At 47.5% G+C, this 18194-nt stretch overlaps 1 protein-coding gene across 3 annotated transcripts in view; it reads right to left on the minus strand.

The window, feature by feature from the left end:
• Positions 1-18194, minus strand: part of IRAK2 (interleukin 1 receptor associated kinase 2) — a 56013-nt gene that overhangs the window by 16238 nt on the left and 21581 nt on the right. For all 3 annotated transcript variants that reach the window (XM_059879631.1, NM_001075696.2, XM_059879630.1), the window contains 4 exon segments: positions 10285-10431; positions 4283-4374; positions 2266-2460; positions 2119-2183 (listed from right to left, as the gene is read on the minus strand). In XM_059879631.1, coding sequence (XP_059735614.1) covers positions 2119-2183; positions 2266-2460; positions 4283-4374; positions 10285-10431 — 499 coding nt within the window.

Below are 18194 nucleotides of genomic sequence, written 5' to 3' on the forward strand. Positions count from 1 at the left end.
GCATGCCTTCAAGATGCTTGAAATCAAAGAACTCAAAGTACATGATACCCCAACCACTTGTGATTCTTCACAAAATCCTCTTCTGGCCGATTGAAAGTCACTGTTCCCTCCTGACTCTCCTGCCTCTCTGACAGCTCTTCCTTGGCCTTTTCCACTAAGACCCTCTTCCTCAGCCTTTCTCTGAAACCTGAGTCTCCCTGGATGGGCTCATCATCTCATTTTATAAGCTGCTCCATCAGGGATCTCTCACCTCTACAAAGTGCACCCTCTCTATGAGGAGCACCCCTACATCTCTCCAGGTCCAACCCACAGTCCAGACCTGAATGTCAAATTGCATCCCAATGTTCCAGGTGAACAGCCTAGACTCAACAAGTTCCAAACCTGATTCTCCAGACTTAGTTATTTGCTCAACCAAGGGCACCACCAACCATCCAATTTCCTAGAAACCTCCTTACCTCTCCCATCTAATTAGTCACCTTTCATTGTCATAAATAGCTTTGAAAACACCCCCTTCATTCTTCCCTCCTCCACCTTGAGGCAGATGCTGATGGACTCTCCTGAACACTGTTTCAAGGGCCACCTGCCTGCCCCTCAGCCCCTCTCCGCTTCCCGCTAGGCCATCCTACTGCACTACCGCACACTTTCCACCCTCACCAGTTATTTACATTCACTCTCCCCTCGGCACCATGAACTCCCCAAGGCGGACGCTGTGTTTTCTGCATGTCTGCACTCCCGAGAACCAAGAAAGGCCTTGATGACTCACACTTGCCAAATGAATGAATGAAGCAATAGCTGCTTACTCCAGGAAGGCTCTATACCAAGATGGAAAGGGAATCAGATATCCAGTTTCCATTACGAGTGTGCATGTGTGTGCATGTGTGTGTGTGTAGTTAAGGATGTGTATATATGTATATGTGTGTGTGTTTGTGTGTAGCCATATATATATATATGAAGAGAAAAAGGACTAAAGAAAATATATAAAAATCTGAATACTGTAGTAGTAATTTACAGATGCTATGGAAAATCGGTGATTTCTATTTTCCTCTTTAAAACTTTCTTTATTTCTTAAAATATACCACAGTCATCACACACTGCTTTCCCGAGACTGCATATTTGGCAGAGAAACTCGGAGAGTGACTTGCCAGCTCAAATGACAGCTGGTGTCCAGCACACTGCAAAGGCCTAGTATGCGTGTGTTAAATCCATCAGGCAATGACAGCAGGGGCAGGACAAGTGTCCAGGTCTGCAAATGTCCTCCCCTTCTCTTTCCCAGTGCCCCTGCCCCCACTAAGCTCTGTGATGGAAGCTTCACTTTACTTCTCCAGCCTCAGTTTCGTCATCTATAAAATGCAGGTTTGAGGATGACTTTTGAAGGCCCTTATTGCTCAAGACCAGAGGTAAACAAAATTTCTCTATAAAAAACTAGACAGTAAATATTTTAGCCATTGTAGGCCATCTGGCCTCTGGTACAATTCCCCCACTGTGCACCATCACGAAAGAGCGGCCACAGATGACACGGAAATAAATAAGGACAGCTGGGTTCCAATAAACTTCGTTATGGATGCTGATATTTGAATTTCACATACTTTTCATGTGTCATGAAATTATCTTCTTTTTATTTGTTTAACCCTTTAAGAATGTAAAAACTATTCCTAGCTCTCAGGCCATTAAAATAGAGCTAGGCCAGGCTAAGCCTGTGGGTCATCATTTGCTTTTAGAGTTGGAATCAGTACATTTCTGTCCATCTCAAAAAATGGGACAGAAACAGATTCTTTCCTGACTGGAAGGAAGGAGTTGAGCCAAGTGAGCCGAGGTTCTTTTATAATTCTAATCCATGCATACAGTGGCTACAGAGAAAAAGCATGGAAGGAGTCAGATCAACCAACCAAATTCCAGCTCTGCCACATACTAGCTGTGTGATCTTGGACAAAACACTTAACATCTCTGTGCCACAATGTGTCCATGTGTAAAATAATGTTATAATAGTAGCCATGTTACAGGGTTCTTATGAGGATTACATAAAGAAAATGCTTAAAACATGTTGCCACATAGGAAGCACTATATACAGGTTAGCTGTCATCACTATCAAACAGAGTATTTTCCAAAGAGGAGACTTACCTACGACAAATTTGCACCTCTGCCTGGAAGAATTTTTCCACTGATCCTGGACCTGAACAGGCCATCTGTGGGAAAAGACATTGAAGCATGAAAATCCAGCCTCACCATGCAGCCTCCACCTCTTACCGGAAACCAAGAAGTGCCTACCTCTCTGAGCTTCTTGAAGATAAACGGTGTGCCACGCTTGTGCCCTCTGTAGACGTCGGCAAAGGTCCCCTCACTGATTTTGTGGCTTGGGTTGAAATTATCAGTTGCCTGGATCACATCTACCTCACTCCAGAAAAGGTCATCTCCAGCCAGGCTTGAAAGTGTCTCTTGCTTAGGAATGGAGGCACTGAAATCCTAGAAATTCATAGAGAAGAGACAGAGATTAATATGGAAAGTATTATTTTCCCTACTACCTCAGGGAATCTCAGAACAGCAGAGCTGAGGGGTGAATGGGATCATCTCATCCAGTGAGGAGGAATACAAAAAGGACAGATCCCAGCTCCACTTCTAACCTGCTCTGTGACTTTGGACAAGTTACTTAACCTCTCTGAGCCTTCACTGCCTCATCAGCAAAAACGAAGATAATCATAGTACCCTGAAAGGTAACATTACCTTTCTACCTATAGATTAACTACAATGTGAGTATTCCCAGCCCACGGTCAATGTTTCCTTTATTTTTTATTTTCAGTTTACAAAGGGTCAAACAACTGAAGTCAGATTCCACTCCAGGTCAGTGGCTGGGCTGGTGCCCCTGGTCCTACACATGGTATACATGCTGAGAAGCAGGATACAGGTCCACATAACCTACGTAAGTCTAAGAAAAGCGGCCCTCCTTAAAATAGGTAGACATAAATTTCCATTTTTTAAAGTTATATATGCTTTTATAAGGAACTCCCAGGTGGCACAGTGGTAAGGAACCCACTAGCCAATACAGGAGATGTGGTTCAATCCCTAGGTTGGGTAGATCCCCTGGAGTAGGAAATGGCAACCCACTCCAGTATTCTTGCCTGGGAAATCCCATGCACAGAGGAGCCTGGCGGACTGCAGTCCACAGGGTCATAAAAGAGTCCAACATGACTGAGCGTGCACGCACAGCACAGCATAGCAGGCTCTCACAAACAGTTTTAAAGAATTAGAGTCGGGGGCTAATTATGCATGACCCCATTATCCTCTTCTTGCCAGTTAGATATATGAGGATTTCTTTTTTAAATTGGGATTGTGGGAATTCCTTAAAAGTCCAGCAGCTAGGACCATATACTTCAACTTCAGGGTTCATGGGTTTGATCTCTAGTCTGGGAACTAAAGATCCCAGAAGCTGCGGTTCAGCCAAAAAAAGAAGAAAAATAAAGGATAAATAAATAAAAACTGAGATCATGTCACACACATTGTTTTGATTTCTGGTGTTTTCTTTTAACATTACTTCATGATTATTCTCCCAATTATTCAGTTGTCTTTGAAATGATTAATTATTAAAATATAAATCACCTTGCTTAAGTGATAGTCCCATTTATGGAAAAGCTCCACTGACCAGATCTGTGTAGCACTGGCTTCCCTGCCAGACACCAAGACACTTTTAAGGGCCCACAAAAATGTCTTAACATAATTTCTTTCAAAGTCTAAAGAATAAAAATGTACTTTTCACCTCAAAGAAAATGTTGAAATTTTTAATCCAACTTGGATTATGTTCATCTTTATACCATTGCAATCATAAAATATGATTTTAAAAAACATTTTTAAATGAAAGAAAGAGCCTAGAAAGGCAAAAAGTGCTTAAGATTCACAGAAGTCACTAGTGACCCTGGACCCAAATCATTAAAAATTCAGAATAAATCAGATATATTTTGTGTTGAAAAAAGGTTGGAGGGAAGGCATGTTCTAAGCAAATGACTACTGCCACCAAGATATTTCGGGGGGTGAGGAGGATGCCAATTATCAGCTCTCATTTAAACACAAATAATGGAAAAGCTCATTAAAAACTAAAGCTCACCCTCTCCCCGACCCTCTCTCCTGTTTTATTGAGGGTTGGCACTTAAGAGTCTTGGAAGCTCAGAGTAATTCGATGGGGTTCGCCTCTTCACTCGGACCCCTAACCCCCAAACTGGTCTCAGGGAATAAACACATTGCATTTTAGAAAGACAGTCAAAGCCAGGGGTTACACTCAGGGTGGGGGGTTTACCTTTGAATCAGCTGAGGCAGTCTGGTTGGTTTTTAAGGAAGAAGAGGCATCTTCAGGAGGGGCTGGGAGGTTGACTCTGACTGCAGCAGGTCCTGAAAAGGAGAGACAGTGGATCAGGCCTCGGATGCTGGAGGAAGGTGGGAGGGGTCCCTGACTGGTCCCCCGACCCAGCCAGTGTCTCATTCACGCCAGTGACACTTACTGTCGATCATGAGGTCAGCCATTTCCTGACAGCCAGGCGCTAGCCCACAGGCTGCTCACATGTTACCCTGTGGAAGACTTCTCACAGCCCTGTGGGTTGGTCCTATACAAAGTCCCCCGTGACAGGAGGAGGAAAGGAGGCGCTGGAGGCGGCTGGCTGCCCAGGGCCACACTGATGGAAGTGGCAAAGTCAGCCTTCAAAGGGAGCTCCCTGTGCCTTCGGACTCCCAGCCCTAACCCACCTCCCTCGAAAGCAGCTGAGAAGGACACAAGTGAATCAGCTACAGAGCCTGACTTCTAGAAACCTCCATGTGGCAGGAATGGCAATAACCAGCCTCCCAGGGGAGAGGCAAGAGAGGTCTGCCTCAGTGAGTTAGAGATCAAGGAAGGTTTCACAGAGGAAGGAACACTTGACCTGGACCTCCAAGATGAGGAAACATTTGCAACAAGTAGCTGTGAGGGAGGGAAGGCACCAAGGCCGAGGAACCAGCCCATGAGGAGGTAAAGCCACAGCAGGAAAGCCCAGGCTGTGGTAAGCATTCCAGGCACACTCAGTTAACACACACTGAGAGTATGCCGGGCTCTGTTCCCAGCCCTTCCCTGACCTAATTCATTTCACCCTCACAACAGTTCCAGGAGACAGACGCATCATCTACTCTTTACAGGTGGTGAAACTAAGGCACACAGAGGTGACCCCACCTTTCCAAAGACACCCAGTCAGTGGCTCCAGAGTTTGTGCTTTCACGCCCTTAGTGAATGGAGAAGATTCACAAGAGACACGTGAAAGTGGACCTTGGCCAGAAGCCAGAGCTTCAGATGCCATCCTCTGGAAATACCCAAGTGGTCCTCCCGCAGGCCTGGCCTCTGTGTAACAGGAGGCCGGCCCTCCCAAGGGAACCTGACTTTGGCCCCAGTGTTGTGGACCTAAGTCCACCTGCTTCAAGTATGTCTGGCTTACATTACCAGCAAAGGAGTGATTAATGTGGAACTTTGGCCATAAAAATTAACTCAGAAGACTGAAAACAGCACCATGGTGAAACTAGAACCAGCTTTTCAAAACTATTTACCCAGGCAGCTAATAAAACAAAACTCACCTGATACAAAGTCTGAGGCGCTTTCATTCTCTGAGGAGAGGGGCCACCCTAAGTAAGCCTCTCTCCCTGAGTTTTCTGCTGCTTCTAGAGTTTTTGTTTGTCTTTTGTTTTCTTTTTTTCCCCCATATTTTCCAGCACTGGCTATATTTGAAAGGACTACACTTGAGAAGGTACCATGTTGGTATACCCACACTGCACCAGAGACCCCCAGAATGGGGGTAGTAACAATAAACACCCCTCCCCAAAATACACAGGTGTACACACAGTCACACATACCCTCTCTGTCCCTCAGGGCACTGCAGCTTAAACTGAGCTTCGGAATAAGAGCTATAGCTCAGGCATAGATATTAAACTTTCGGCCAATAAAAAGGAAAAAATAAAACCAGAATAAACGAATAAAGAAGATGGGGTATTTTTACTCAGCCACTAAAAAAAAAATGAAAGGGAAAAGGGAAAAGGTTGAGGGAGAGATAAATTAGGAGCTTGGTTTAACAGATACACACTACTATATACAGAACAGATAACCAACAAGGACCTACTATATAGCACAGAGAATTATACTCAATATTCTGTAATAAGCTATAAGGGAAAATAACCTGAAAAAAAAAGAATAGATATATATGTTTGTATAACTAAATAACTCTGCGGTATACCTGAAACCAATACAACATTGTAAATCAACTATACTTCAATTAAAAAAAATAAAAAGGTAAAACAAATTAAGTAAAACCAGCAACACATTGCAGACCAGCTGCTGGCAGTATAACTGACCAAAGACCAGCTGCTCATTCAGATCCCTCTGTGCATCTGCCCCCAGGCTGAGCTTGCCACAGCTGCCCCCAACCCTGGTGCCTGGATGCAGAGGGGAGGCTCCCTGGGTGGGTGCTCCACCCACAGCTGCTCCATCTTCAGAGGCCTCCACTGTCACCCCGCCATCTCTTAGGCTCGGCTCAGTGCCCTTCCTTGGCCTGAGTCACAGTGGTCATAGTCGTCCACCTCCTAGGTGTGGGTCATGCGTCCGTGCTGCCCCACGATGTTTTCTTTCACTCTGCTCTAATTCACATCTTGAGTATTCAGCATTGAATCCCTAGTCTTTTGTGCATGTAACACACACTCTAACACCTGTGTTCCATGCACACTGGCGGGCAGAGGCTCTGCACTCTGGGGACAGCTGCTCTAGGCCAACTCAACTCCCCCGCTGCTTCTTTCCTGCATTTCTGCACAATCCGCTCCCCCCACCCCAGGGTGGCCGCACTAGGCTGCACACATGGTCCCTCACCCTCTCCCACTGCCCAGCAATACCAAGGTCTGCACTGGCCTCACACAGCCACGATTCTCTGGTCTGATACCTGGGGTTTGCTCTGGGGGCTGCACCAAGCCTCTCAGTGTAGGGAGATCGCTGAGGTCTGCTCTTGTGACACAGGAGAGCTACTGAGGGTGGTTCAGTCTGTTTGTCTCTCTGGTTTGGAGAGTGGAGGGAAAGGGAGTGGAATGTGGGCCAGTGCTGCAAGGCTGAGAAACCAGGTAAGAACAAGCCTTTGCTTTCTTTGGAAACACTCATGGAAGACACTGGTCTACACAAATGTCATTTCCAAAACACTAGAGTTCAACTTTCGTGTGCCATTTCCCACAGAAATCTTTCTAGAAGATTTTTTGCTTTCTCAAGCAGAATACACCAAAATCTTGTCCTGCTGAGTTGCATCACTGCAGGCAGAGTGCTGTATCTCATTTTGGAGTTTTCTGGATCCTGCCATGTGGCAGGCAGTGCATCAGCATCTACAGCTTCCCTATCTCTTTCTTGGTAGCAGACAGAACTGAGCTCCAGTCCTGGCTCTGTCATTACTAAAGATTTGAACTTGGGTGAGTTGTGCCTCATTTTAGCTTTCTCAAATGTAAAAATGAAGAAACAACAACAAAAGAAAACAGTAATAGTCCATTCTGTGTAGAGTTCTTTTCCAGATTAAAAGATGGCATAAAGCACAAAGACCAGCCTCTGGTATATATGGAGTACCAAGGCTGGTAAAACTACATATAGAATGAGAGCAAATCAGTTCTGATGAACAGCCGATGCCTCTCCTATAGGTAAGGCTTTGTGACAGTTATTTCAGCCGCTCAGTGCCCTTTTATCTGAAATCTAGCTTGGAGTATCTGTTTAAGGAGGTACTGAGAACTTGTCCATGGCTCATCTGCTTGTGTATTTTCCTTCTCCATGTCTCTCCCTACTTCCTCCCTACCTACTGCCAGCGGATCAGGAGATACAGAGGTTAAGATGTGAACTCTGGAACAATTCACATGAGCTGAATCCCACTCCCGCCGCTTGGTCAGCCATAGAGTTTCGACAGGTTATGCCTCCTTCCCTAGCTACCAAGAGCCCTCCGCCCTAGGGTGTCAAGCCGATTCAGTGACTGCCAGTAGGCACCGTTCCCACCTGTCAGTCCTCCTCCCCAGCTACCTTTGCCTCCACCTTCTCCACTCCTATGAGAGAAACAGCTGGAACTTTGGGGCCCAATAGAACCTTGGGGTTTTCCCAAGAGAAGACTGGCTTTGGGTTGTTTGAGGAAATTAATGATCACACCCATATTTTCAGCTTGGGTAAAGACAGACAATAGACTTCCTGTCTCTGTCTACAGATAGTTATGGTCCTGACTTGTCTAAGAACATGTCCTTCCAGGTGCCATTCAAGAAAGCAAAGGGTGCGAAGGCTGGCAGAGACACACGGTGCTTGTTTTCACAGCAGCTGAGCTTAGGAACCTCCAAAGAAGCTGCTTATCAGTAATCTTCTCTAGCCTCACCCGCACTCCCCTAGAATCTCCCTATTTTATTAGTTTCCTTCCCTTTGGCTACCAACCACTGTCAAATGAGCTTTAGGACCATATCCCCTTATCTTTAATCACTGATCAGAGTTCTGCCCTTAACAAAAAAACTCTTTAGCTGTAGGAAATAATTCAGACTACTTGGACTACAATTAACTTTTCAGACTCAACCTAGCTGGGGTGTCTGGAACATTCCTAAGATCAGCTAATGCTTAATGAGCATCTACATGGTGGTAACCCCAAGGTGTATAATTACTTCCCACACAGGATGATATGGTTTCTATTATTATGCCCATTTCTTAGATGAAGAAAATGAGGTACAGAGAGGCTAAAGTAGTCAGTCTCCTGATAAGAGGACAGAGCTGGGATTCAAATATAAGTCTGCCAGATGCAAAAGCCCATGCCTGCTCCTCTCAGCCGACACTGACCCTGGCTTTGGGGGCCACATCAATGACTTTGGGAGGTTTCGTGGATTTGGGGTCTCCGGCTCTCTACTCAGGAGACTGCAGAAAAACAGAAGGTGGGTGGGACTCCGGGGGAGACGTGGGAAGGATGGCATGAAGAACGGGTCCCCTGGGGAAGTCACCTGCTGGCTGAGTCCCTCCCCAGGGGACAAGGAGGTGGAGACAACTGAAGCGGGCTGAGAAGCTTTGGGTCAGTGGTGTGTGTAGTGGCTGGGGACATGAGCGTTCAAATCACATGGCTCAGATGCTACTTCCTACCCACATGATCTTGAGCAAGTCACTTTCACGCTCCATACTCAAACTCCACAGAACAAAGCAGCAGATCTCTACCAGGCAGAGGGGAGGACGGCTATGGGGCAGGCAGCGCCCCTTGGCAACCCCCAACATGGCTGCAAGGGCCAGGGGCCTGAGGATGGCAGATGAAGAGGTCAGTAGGCTCCCTGCCCGGAGCCTGTGCTGGGTCTTGGGGAACCAAAGGTAAAATACCTGGGCCCATAGCATATGAACATGATAGGCTATAGGAAATAATTCAGACTACTCGGCCTAGAATTAACTTTCCAGACTCAACCTAGCTGGGGTGCTTGGAATGTTCCTAAGATCAGCTAACGTTTAATAAGCATTTACATGGTGGCAACTCCAAGGTGTATGATTCCTTACCACACATGATGAAAACCTCTCTGTGCTTCAGTTTCCTCATCTGTGAAATGGGGAGAAAAATAATACCAAACTCCTACAGTCAGTTGAAGGTTAAAAAGGTCAACATCTTTGAAGGATAAATTTAGAACAGTGTGTAACACATACAAAGCCCTCTGTTACTGAGTTTCTTTTTCCTTTTTACAAAAATGCGGGACTTCCCAGGTGCTCTGCCAATTCAGGGTTCAACCCCTGGTTGGGGAGCTAAGATCCCACATGCTGTGCAGTGAGGCCAAACAAAAAAAAAAGGTAATAGATGGCATATATCCTTCTGTCATCTGACATTTTTAACCTCAGCGTATCACGAGCATATTTCCACGTGTATATACACGTGCTCTGTTGTGCTTAGTTGCTCAGTCATGTCCAATTCTTTGCAACCCTATGGACAGTGGCCCACAAGGTTCCTCTGTCCATGGGAATTCTCTAGGCAAGAATACTGGAGTGGGTTGCCATGCCCTCCTCCAGGGGATCTTCCTAAGTCAAGGATCGAACCCAGGTCCCCCACGTTGCAAGCAGGTTCTTTACCATCTGAGCCACCAGGGAAGCCCGTGTATATTCATCCCTATGTCACTGTTAGCAGGATTTTACTGTTACCGCCATCTGTGATTAATTTGGCCACCCACACTCGTTGTTTCCATTTTTTTGCTATTATACTCTGAGCTAAATATCCTCATAGATAAAACAGTTCCTTAAATAAATCTCCTTTAAATTAAAAAATTAAGTTTAATTAAAACTACCTGAGCCTGGAAAGGTGGGTGGCCTCACAGGCTGCCCCGTTTCTTGCTTATCCTCAGTGTTTCTTACAGAAGCTGCCAAAGGCTTTCCTGGCTTCACAGTGTCCGAGAAGTCTGGGATGGAAGACTTGACTTCAAGAACTGGTTTCCCTGAAATGAGGTAGGAAGAAAGAAAGCTATTATCATTCAGTGAAGTGGGTTAGCCATCGAGAGGTTGGATGGAGAAATCTAGAGACTTGGTTCAGAGTCTGGGCTTGGCTTCAGATTCATGCGCCCCCGAAAGTTGTTTCCCTCTCTGGGCCTTGGCCTCCCCGCGTGTAATGTATAGCGCTTGGACCCGACAATCTCTGCGACCGTCCATCTCAGGCACTCTGAGTCAGACCCACCTGACTTCCAATCCTACCAGCTGTGTGACCTTTGATAAGTCACTTTCCTTCTCTCTCCGAGCCTGTTTCCTCACCTATGAGACAGAAGTGATAGTCATGATAACATCTGCTTGCTTCCCTCACAGGGCTGTCAGGAAGAGGGAATGAGAACGCATACATGAAAGGGCTCTGTAGACCATGAGGTTCTCTGAACACATCGGGGAACCACTGAGTCCCTAGTTGAGCCCCTAAGTATAAAAGTACTGCCCGTCTTCCAGCTTCCCCTTCCATGAGCAGTGCAGACACGTGCATCCTTTCCCTGTTTTAGAGATGGGAAGCCTGAAAATTGCAGCCACGTCAACTGCGAGCCATGACGTCTGGTCAGCCCCAGTTCTGCAAGCATGAAATCCTCCCAAGGTCCTTCAGTGCATCCTGCTGGAGATGAAGACTCTGAGGCCTGAGCAGGTTAAGTGGCTTGTCGGAGATCACACAGCCTGAGTAGGCAGGACCGGCTAAAGGAGCCTGGGTGGAGGTCAGCTGCCTTTTGAGAATAATCACTTCCTCTCTGCAGTGATTTGGGAAACCCCAAAGGTGCTGGAGGGTGTGTTTCCACCAGCTTCCACAGAGCCTGCTCCTAAGAACCGGCTTCCTCTCCCCTCCCCCAGCACTGCCGTCCTCTCAGGTTGGTCCGGCCTCCAGCTCCAGTGGCCTCCAGAGCCCTCCCCAGGTCTCATCTTACTGAGACACCTTCCTGGCCCCGCCACTTCCCTGCTTAGAGCCCATCTGACTCCCCACTTACAGGATAAAACACACACTCCGCACATGAACCCTCTGACACCCCCCACCCCCCACTGCCTCCCAGACCAAATCCTAATTCTACAGCCCTGCGTTCAAGGCCCTTCAACCTCCTGGTGGTGAGAGGTGGACCCATATGTTTTTGAGAACCAAAAAAACAGAGCACCCCAAAGTGTGGGGAAGACTGGCCACTCGCTCGTTCTCACATGGGCAGCGGGTGGGGCTTCAACGAAACACCTCCAGCCTTTGGGTCTGCAGGAGCATTTATTCCAACAGGTAAACTGTGTCCTGGGGCTCCCCAGGGCGGCTCAGCGATAAAGAGTCTGCCTGCCAATGCAGGAGACTCAGGTTTGATCCCTGGGTCTGGAAGATCCCCTGGCAGAGGAAATGGCAACCCACTCCAGTATTCTTGCCTAGGAGAATTCCATGGATAGAGAATTCTAGGCTAGGCTACAGTCCATGGTGTCGCAAAGAATCTGACATGACTGAGCAGGCACACAAACTGTGTCTCTCTATAAATAAAACCAATCATTGCTACGGAACCAAACTTCTCACACAGGCGCTCTGGGACTAGAACAATAATAATGCCTAAATTCACGGCACTGCACACGGAAGGCCATGCAGATTTATCTGATGTTCTCAACCATCTCTGGTGGCTGACAGCTATCTCTGCCTTTTACTTTTGAGCATATTGAGGCTCAGATGGGTGAAATGGTTTGTTCCCAGCCAAAGAGCTGATGGATTCAAACCCTGGGGCTGGTTTCACTGTTATTTACCCAGCAAGGACAGAACCACTCAAATGCACTGTCCTTAGCACTCCTGTTCCCCTCTGCAGGTGGCTCGGCTCTGGCGTGGCCCCACCGGAGGAAAAGCAGGACAAAGGGAACAGCTTGTGAGCAAGTGAGGAAAGGCCAGAGGGAATGCACAAAAGTATCCCGAAGGCCGAATGAGGGATAATGGGTGACTTTTTCCTTGTTTCCTTTACTGTCACTGACATACTATTCCTTTAAATGGAACTTTCTTATAAGATGGGCTTCCCAGTTAGCTTAGCTGGTAAAGAATCCACCTGCAATGCAGGAGACTCCAGTTCAATTCCTGGTCAGGAAGGTCCCCTGGAGAAGGGATAGGCCACCCATTCCAGTATTCATGGGATTCCCTAGTAGCTTAGATGGTAAAGAATCCGTCTGCAATGCGAGAGACTTGGGTTTGATCCCTGGGTTGGGAAGACCCACAGGAGGAGGGCATGGCAACCCACTCCAATATTCTTGCCTGGAGAATCACCATGGATGGAGGAGCCCGGCAGACTACAGTACATGGGGTCACAAAAAGTTGAACACGACTGAGAAACTAAGCACAGCACAGCATCTTATAAGATATCTTTTATCTTATAAAGAAGTAGCAGAGCTTAGCTGCTCAGAGTCCAGGTTTTGGCAGGGACACCAGTTTCATCACCTCCCAGGTGTGTTGGCTTTGGACAGCTTCCACGAGACTAAGAGGAATCAGCACACGTTAACTGATTAGCTCAAAACATGGGAACTTCATTGGTGGTGGTGGTGGTATCATATTTTTAAAATAGTGGGTTATCTCTTTTCTTAAAACAAAATACTCAGCTGTGCTGGGGCTCAGTTGCGTCATGTGGGATCTTCAATTTTTGTCGTGGCATGCAGGATTTTAGTTATAGCACATGGGATCCCTGACCAGGGATTGAACCCGGGCCCTGTGCGTTGGGAGCATGGAGTCCCAGCCACTGGACCACCAAGGAAGTTCCACAGGTTATCTCTTAAGCAGCCCACATATTGGGTGTAAAGAATGTAGGCTGGAGTCTTTTTGTTTTCATTTAACCTAACTCTGAATCATTTACAATTTTTTGTTGTTGTTTTACTGCATTTGTTTTTTTAAGTTGTGGTAAAATACATAAAACGTAAAATTTATCATCTTAATAATTTTACAGTTCAGTGGCATTAACTGCATTTACACTAGACACCGCTAGAGAGAAGCCAGCATGTCTGCGATGAAGGGCCAGCATGCCACAATTAAGACTCGACACAGCCAAATAAATAAATAAACATTGTTTAAAAAAAGAAAAGTGCATTTACACTGCTGTCCAACCATCACCATCATCCATCCAAAACTTTTTCATCTTCCCGAACTGAATTGCCCTCTTCCCAAACTGAAATTCACGCCACCCCATAGGGGGGCCCCAGAGGTCACACACTTTATTTCTCCCCACCTGGGGTCCTCAGGCACCACGCTGCCCCCACGCCAATCCCATCAGGGAGAGGCCCTTCTGGCCCAACTGTGATCCCAGAAGCGAGGTTCCTCCCCAAGGGCAGCCCTGCCAGCAGGATTCACGGATTCCCACGTCTTTGCTCGTGTCATATACTGCTTTCCTCAGGTGCTGGGTGACAGTTTCTTGTAGAGAGTGACAACAGGGACAGTCACCAATAGTGAACACTGATTCCTGGGAAGATATGGAGCAGAAGCGAACAGCCTAGGAAGAAGGGGCCCCCGGGCCTCTCAGAGCCCTCTTTTCTCCTCTCTGGCCTGAGGAGATGGCCCCTTGGCACACCCCACTCTCCACCAACTGCCTCGTGTGGGTCTCATATTTCTCAAAGGGCCACATCCAAGCCGTCCTCATGACAACATCTATGTATGAGGCACAGGGCCAGAGGTGGCTCTTCTGTGGCTCCAGTTCCCCTTGCACTGGGCCAGTCGGGCCTGCTGGTGAAGGGGATCCCAGACAGCCCACCACAGCAGGAGATGCTCCTGAATATACAGCTTCTAAAGGTCCCACCTGCACCCCAACTGGCACCTTCCCCCATCCGAGGCCTGGCTGAGCCTGTTTCGTCATCAGTCAAATGGGAGTGAAGGTGGCCATCCCGGCCTGACCTCACTTCAGTGACTTATCCCTTTCCCCTTTCCCTTTCTGCACAGATCTTTGCCTCTCGGTCAAGATCTATTTGGTAGGAACATCAAGGCCACCCACCCACCAGTGGCTGACCTCTCTGGCCTCCACCCTCAGGAACAGAAACAGCTTCGTTACATTGTCACCCTAAGGAGAGTGTGCAGTGACATGCGGGAGCCTACAGCTGGCACTGTGCTCTGTGCAAACGTGTGGGACTGGGGAGGGAACAGTCCTGTGGCACCCAGCGGGGGCTCCAGCCTGAAACTGAACTCGTCAGAGCATTTCAGCTAAAGTCCACTCGAGTCCCACCTACTCACACACAAGGGCATAGAGGACAGCTGATGGAGCCCAGCTTCAGGCCTGCGGTAGCAATCAAATTGAGAAGCTTGTTTCCTGTGAAACCCCCGTCTCAGCACTCTGGGTTTTCAGATGGTTTTGAGATGCAGACATGACATGACATGTCATAAACATGACATATCTTCAGTTTGACTCTTGGGTTGCTGGTGTCCGATCTGAATTGGAAGGTGCAGGGCACGCTTTTGCTTGTCTCTTTTCCTACCATCAAACCCATGAGTGGGAGAAACTGTGGTTTTCCCCTCTTACTGCCTGGAAACTGATCGTGATACCTGAGAGGATACCACGCCCACTCCTTTGGGCCAGTACATACTGCAGAGTGTCGTTGAAATAAAAATAGAACATCAAGAGCAGGATGGGGCAAAGGAGGACATAACGCTCACACGAAAGGGTCATGATGATCTTTAAATCTCACCAGTTTCCTGTCTGCCAAGACCAAAAAGCAAGTCAGTGACATCATTTATTCCTATGACTGATGTACGGGAGCAGCCTCACACTTCCAGGAGACAGCACTCTTTTCTCTGCTGCAATTACATGTTCAAAAAGAGTGCACACAAAAAGTTGATTTTGCTGTATCATGAGAACCAAAAATAGGAATTGTGATCACCGAGTAGAAGTGAGAGGAAGTGTGGGGAAGTTTCCAGAGCCAGCCCCTCTTAGGCTGGATTTTTTAACCTTCTGAGCTTCATTTGCATCTTCTATGGAGTCAGAATCATTATAACCCTTCTATCCCAGGACAATCCCAGGACTCAGTGGAACCAGATATAAAACCAGATACACAGCTGGGCCAGTGATGGGAGAGGGCACAAACTGTGACTCAGTCATTCTCTGTCCTCTCTTGCTGCTCAAAGACACAGAGGAAGAATCTCTGATCCCAATTTAGATTCTCTGAAGGAAGCATCTGGGATGGACAGTTCCAACAGTTTAAACCCTCCAATGGACATGTGCGTCTCAGTGGGCAGTGGCAGGGCCTTGAAGGTGCAGTGGCCGTCGCGCTGAGTATTACAGAAGCCCTGATAGAGGAGAGCTCTGCCCTGCTTCTGTCCGCTGTGTCATTGGCAGCTGGCCTGCTCACACCCAGGAGGACAGGCAACTTGGGGTTCTCCTGTTGAGACCCCTAGAAATGGGAGGAGATGCCAAAGCTCAAAGTAACATCTTTGGTGGCTGTGGATGCCAAGGGGTTGAGGTGTTGGTTCTCAGATCAATTAAATCAGAGTCTGGATGTTTTCAAAAGCTCCCTAGATAAGGCTCAGAACAGTTGGTTTAACCCAGAATGATGAGGATTGAGTTTCCAGCTCCAAGGGGCAGAGGAAGGGTCAGAAAGAAGCGTTTCTCTCCGCTCTCTCCATAGTTCCCAGGGAACAGTGGGTCTGATTCCTTTTTCTCCCCGCTTTGTATTTTTAGGATGTTCCACTCTCTCTAATGAGCCACAGATCACATGTGCTGTGGGGCCCAATAGTGAATTCAGTGAATTCACTCATGCACACCGCAGTTACGCTTGTGGGCAAAGGAAACTCTCCAAGTTTCATCTGACAAGTGGGATGAGGAACTGTGCCATCCGCCCCCAGAGATGATGAAATAAGTAAGTGCTCAATAGTTATAAGCTACTATTGTAATTTACTATTGTTATGCTCATCTCCCCCGAGTTTAGGTCAGGCGTTTTTTCCTCCTGTGTTTTCCTGTATGTGTAACCTATTGAATTCAGATGACAGCTCTGGGGGGAAAGGCCGGTTGCTATCTCTAGGTAATACTTCAGTAAAGTGAAACCTGACATAGTTCTCTTACTTATATTTTGTTTATGGAGGCCCCACTTCCTTTGGTCGAAAGGCTTACACATGCTGGGTCCTTGGCAGAGGGCCCTGTGATCTTCTCGCAGGGGCCAGCAATTTGGGAACATTTGATACAGTGGCAAACCCTGGAGCCACATGCTTGAGCAAAGGGCACTCCAGCTGCCGGCAAGGTATTTCCCCGGTGAGCAAGTCTGGAATTTCCCCCACTCTTCACAGCCCTCGGCTGAGGGGTGCTACCTCAAGGTAAACCGTGATGGAGTATTTATATATTTGTCTTTATTTTTTGTGTTTATTCTGACTCATGTGGCTTAAAGGGATCCCTTTGAGAGCAAATAAAAGTGATTCAGCCCCCAAGTGAAGAACCCAGGTGCCAGCTGGCCACAGCAGGACAAACAGAACTTTCTAGACCCTCTCTTTTCCTTTTCCTTTCCCTCCCTGTGCATCCAAAGTCCATACACACACACCCCTAGAAACTCCCAGCTCAAGCTAGACATGAAGTTAGGCAAGTCAGAGAGCATGACCTGTCTTCCCAATCACCCTATCTAGGATCCTCCATTGGAACTGTCCCCCAGCTGCTAAAATGACTCATCCATCCTCATTCACTTACTCATTGTGTTAGGGACAGGGGATGCCAACCGTTATCAAAACCCACATGATAGTTCAAAGATATCTAATTGTAAACTGGGAGGAGTTCTGCGCTGAAAACAAGCTGGAGGAAGGGAGGGGTACCTGACACTTACTTACATGGGGTGTCCAGGGTAGGCTTCTGTGGACAGGTGCCGTTTAAGTCGAGACTCAGAAGATGAGAGGGATGAACCACGGAAAGAATACAAGGGAGTTGGGGGGTGGGGGTGGGCACGGACCAGCATTGTAAAGAGAAGGAACAGCATGTGCAAAAATCCTGAGGCAGAAGATAGTTCGGTCTATCTCCTAAAATGAAAGACGACCCTACTGGTTGAACTGAATGAATGGGAGGGTGGGGGGAGTAGCCAAGATGAGCTGAGAGAACTGGGCGAGGGTTAGACCCTGTGAGACCGCGTGGGCCACAGTGAGGTGGAATCTTGTAAAAAACCCCCTGAACTGAGGTACCCTAGAGCTGAGACGGTGCTTACCAAACAGTCATTTGGCCCCTCAGACCCCAGCCTCTCTAGCAATTAGGCTGAGGGCACTGACTGGTTCTGGCCAATAGGTGTTAAGTGGAAATGCCATTGTCACTTCCCGGATAAAGCAAGCCTCGTCCATTCGTCTCTTTCCCTCTACAGTGACTGTGGAAACCATGCATTCCTGATGGCCTACCAAGTGCCAGAAGGCAGGAGGCAGCCCTAGACTCTGAGAAATCAATCTTTGCTACATTGAACAACCAAGATTTCCAGGTTTATCTGTGACTGCAATACCACAGCCCATCCTGATTAATGGGCAACCTCAACATGTGTCTAATGCTCGTAACCCAGAGGAGCTGCTTTCCACAGCGTGGCATAGAGCAGGAGCTCAGTAAACCGTGGCTCCTCTCCCTCCAGCTCCCACTCGTCCTCTCTGAAAACCTGGGGACTGGTTGAAAGGCACCACATGTGCCCCTCTGTCCACGCTCACACGGACTCCCAAGAAACCTACAGTGCTCAAAGCTTCGCTCTTTTCCAGTGGAATCACTAATGCGTGGAAGGAGGGTCAGGAGACCATGCTAAGTCACACAGCAAGGATGTTCAG

This window comes from Bos taurus, chromosome 22, assembly GCF_002263795.3.
Source record: "Bos taurus isolate L1 Dominette 01449 registration number 42190680 breed Hereford chromosome 22, ARS-UCD2.0, whole genome shotgun sequence".
NCBI lineage: Eukaryota > Metazoa > Chordata > Mammalia > Artiodactyla > Bovidae > Bos > Bos taurus.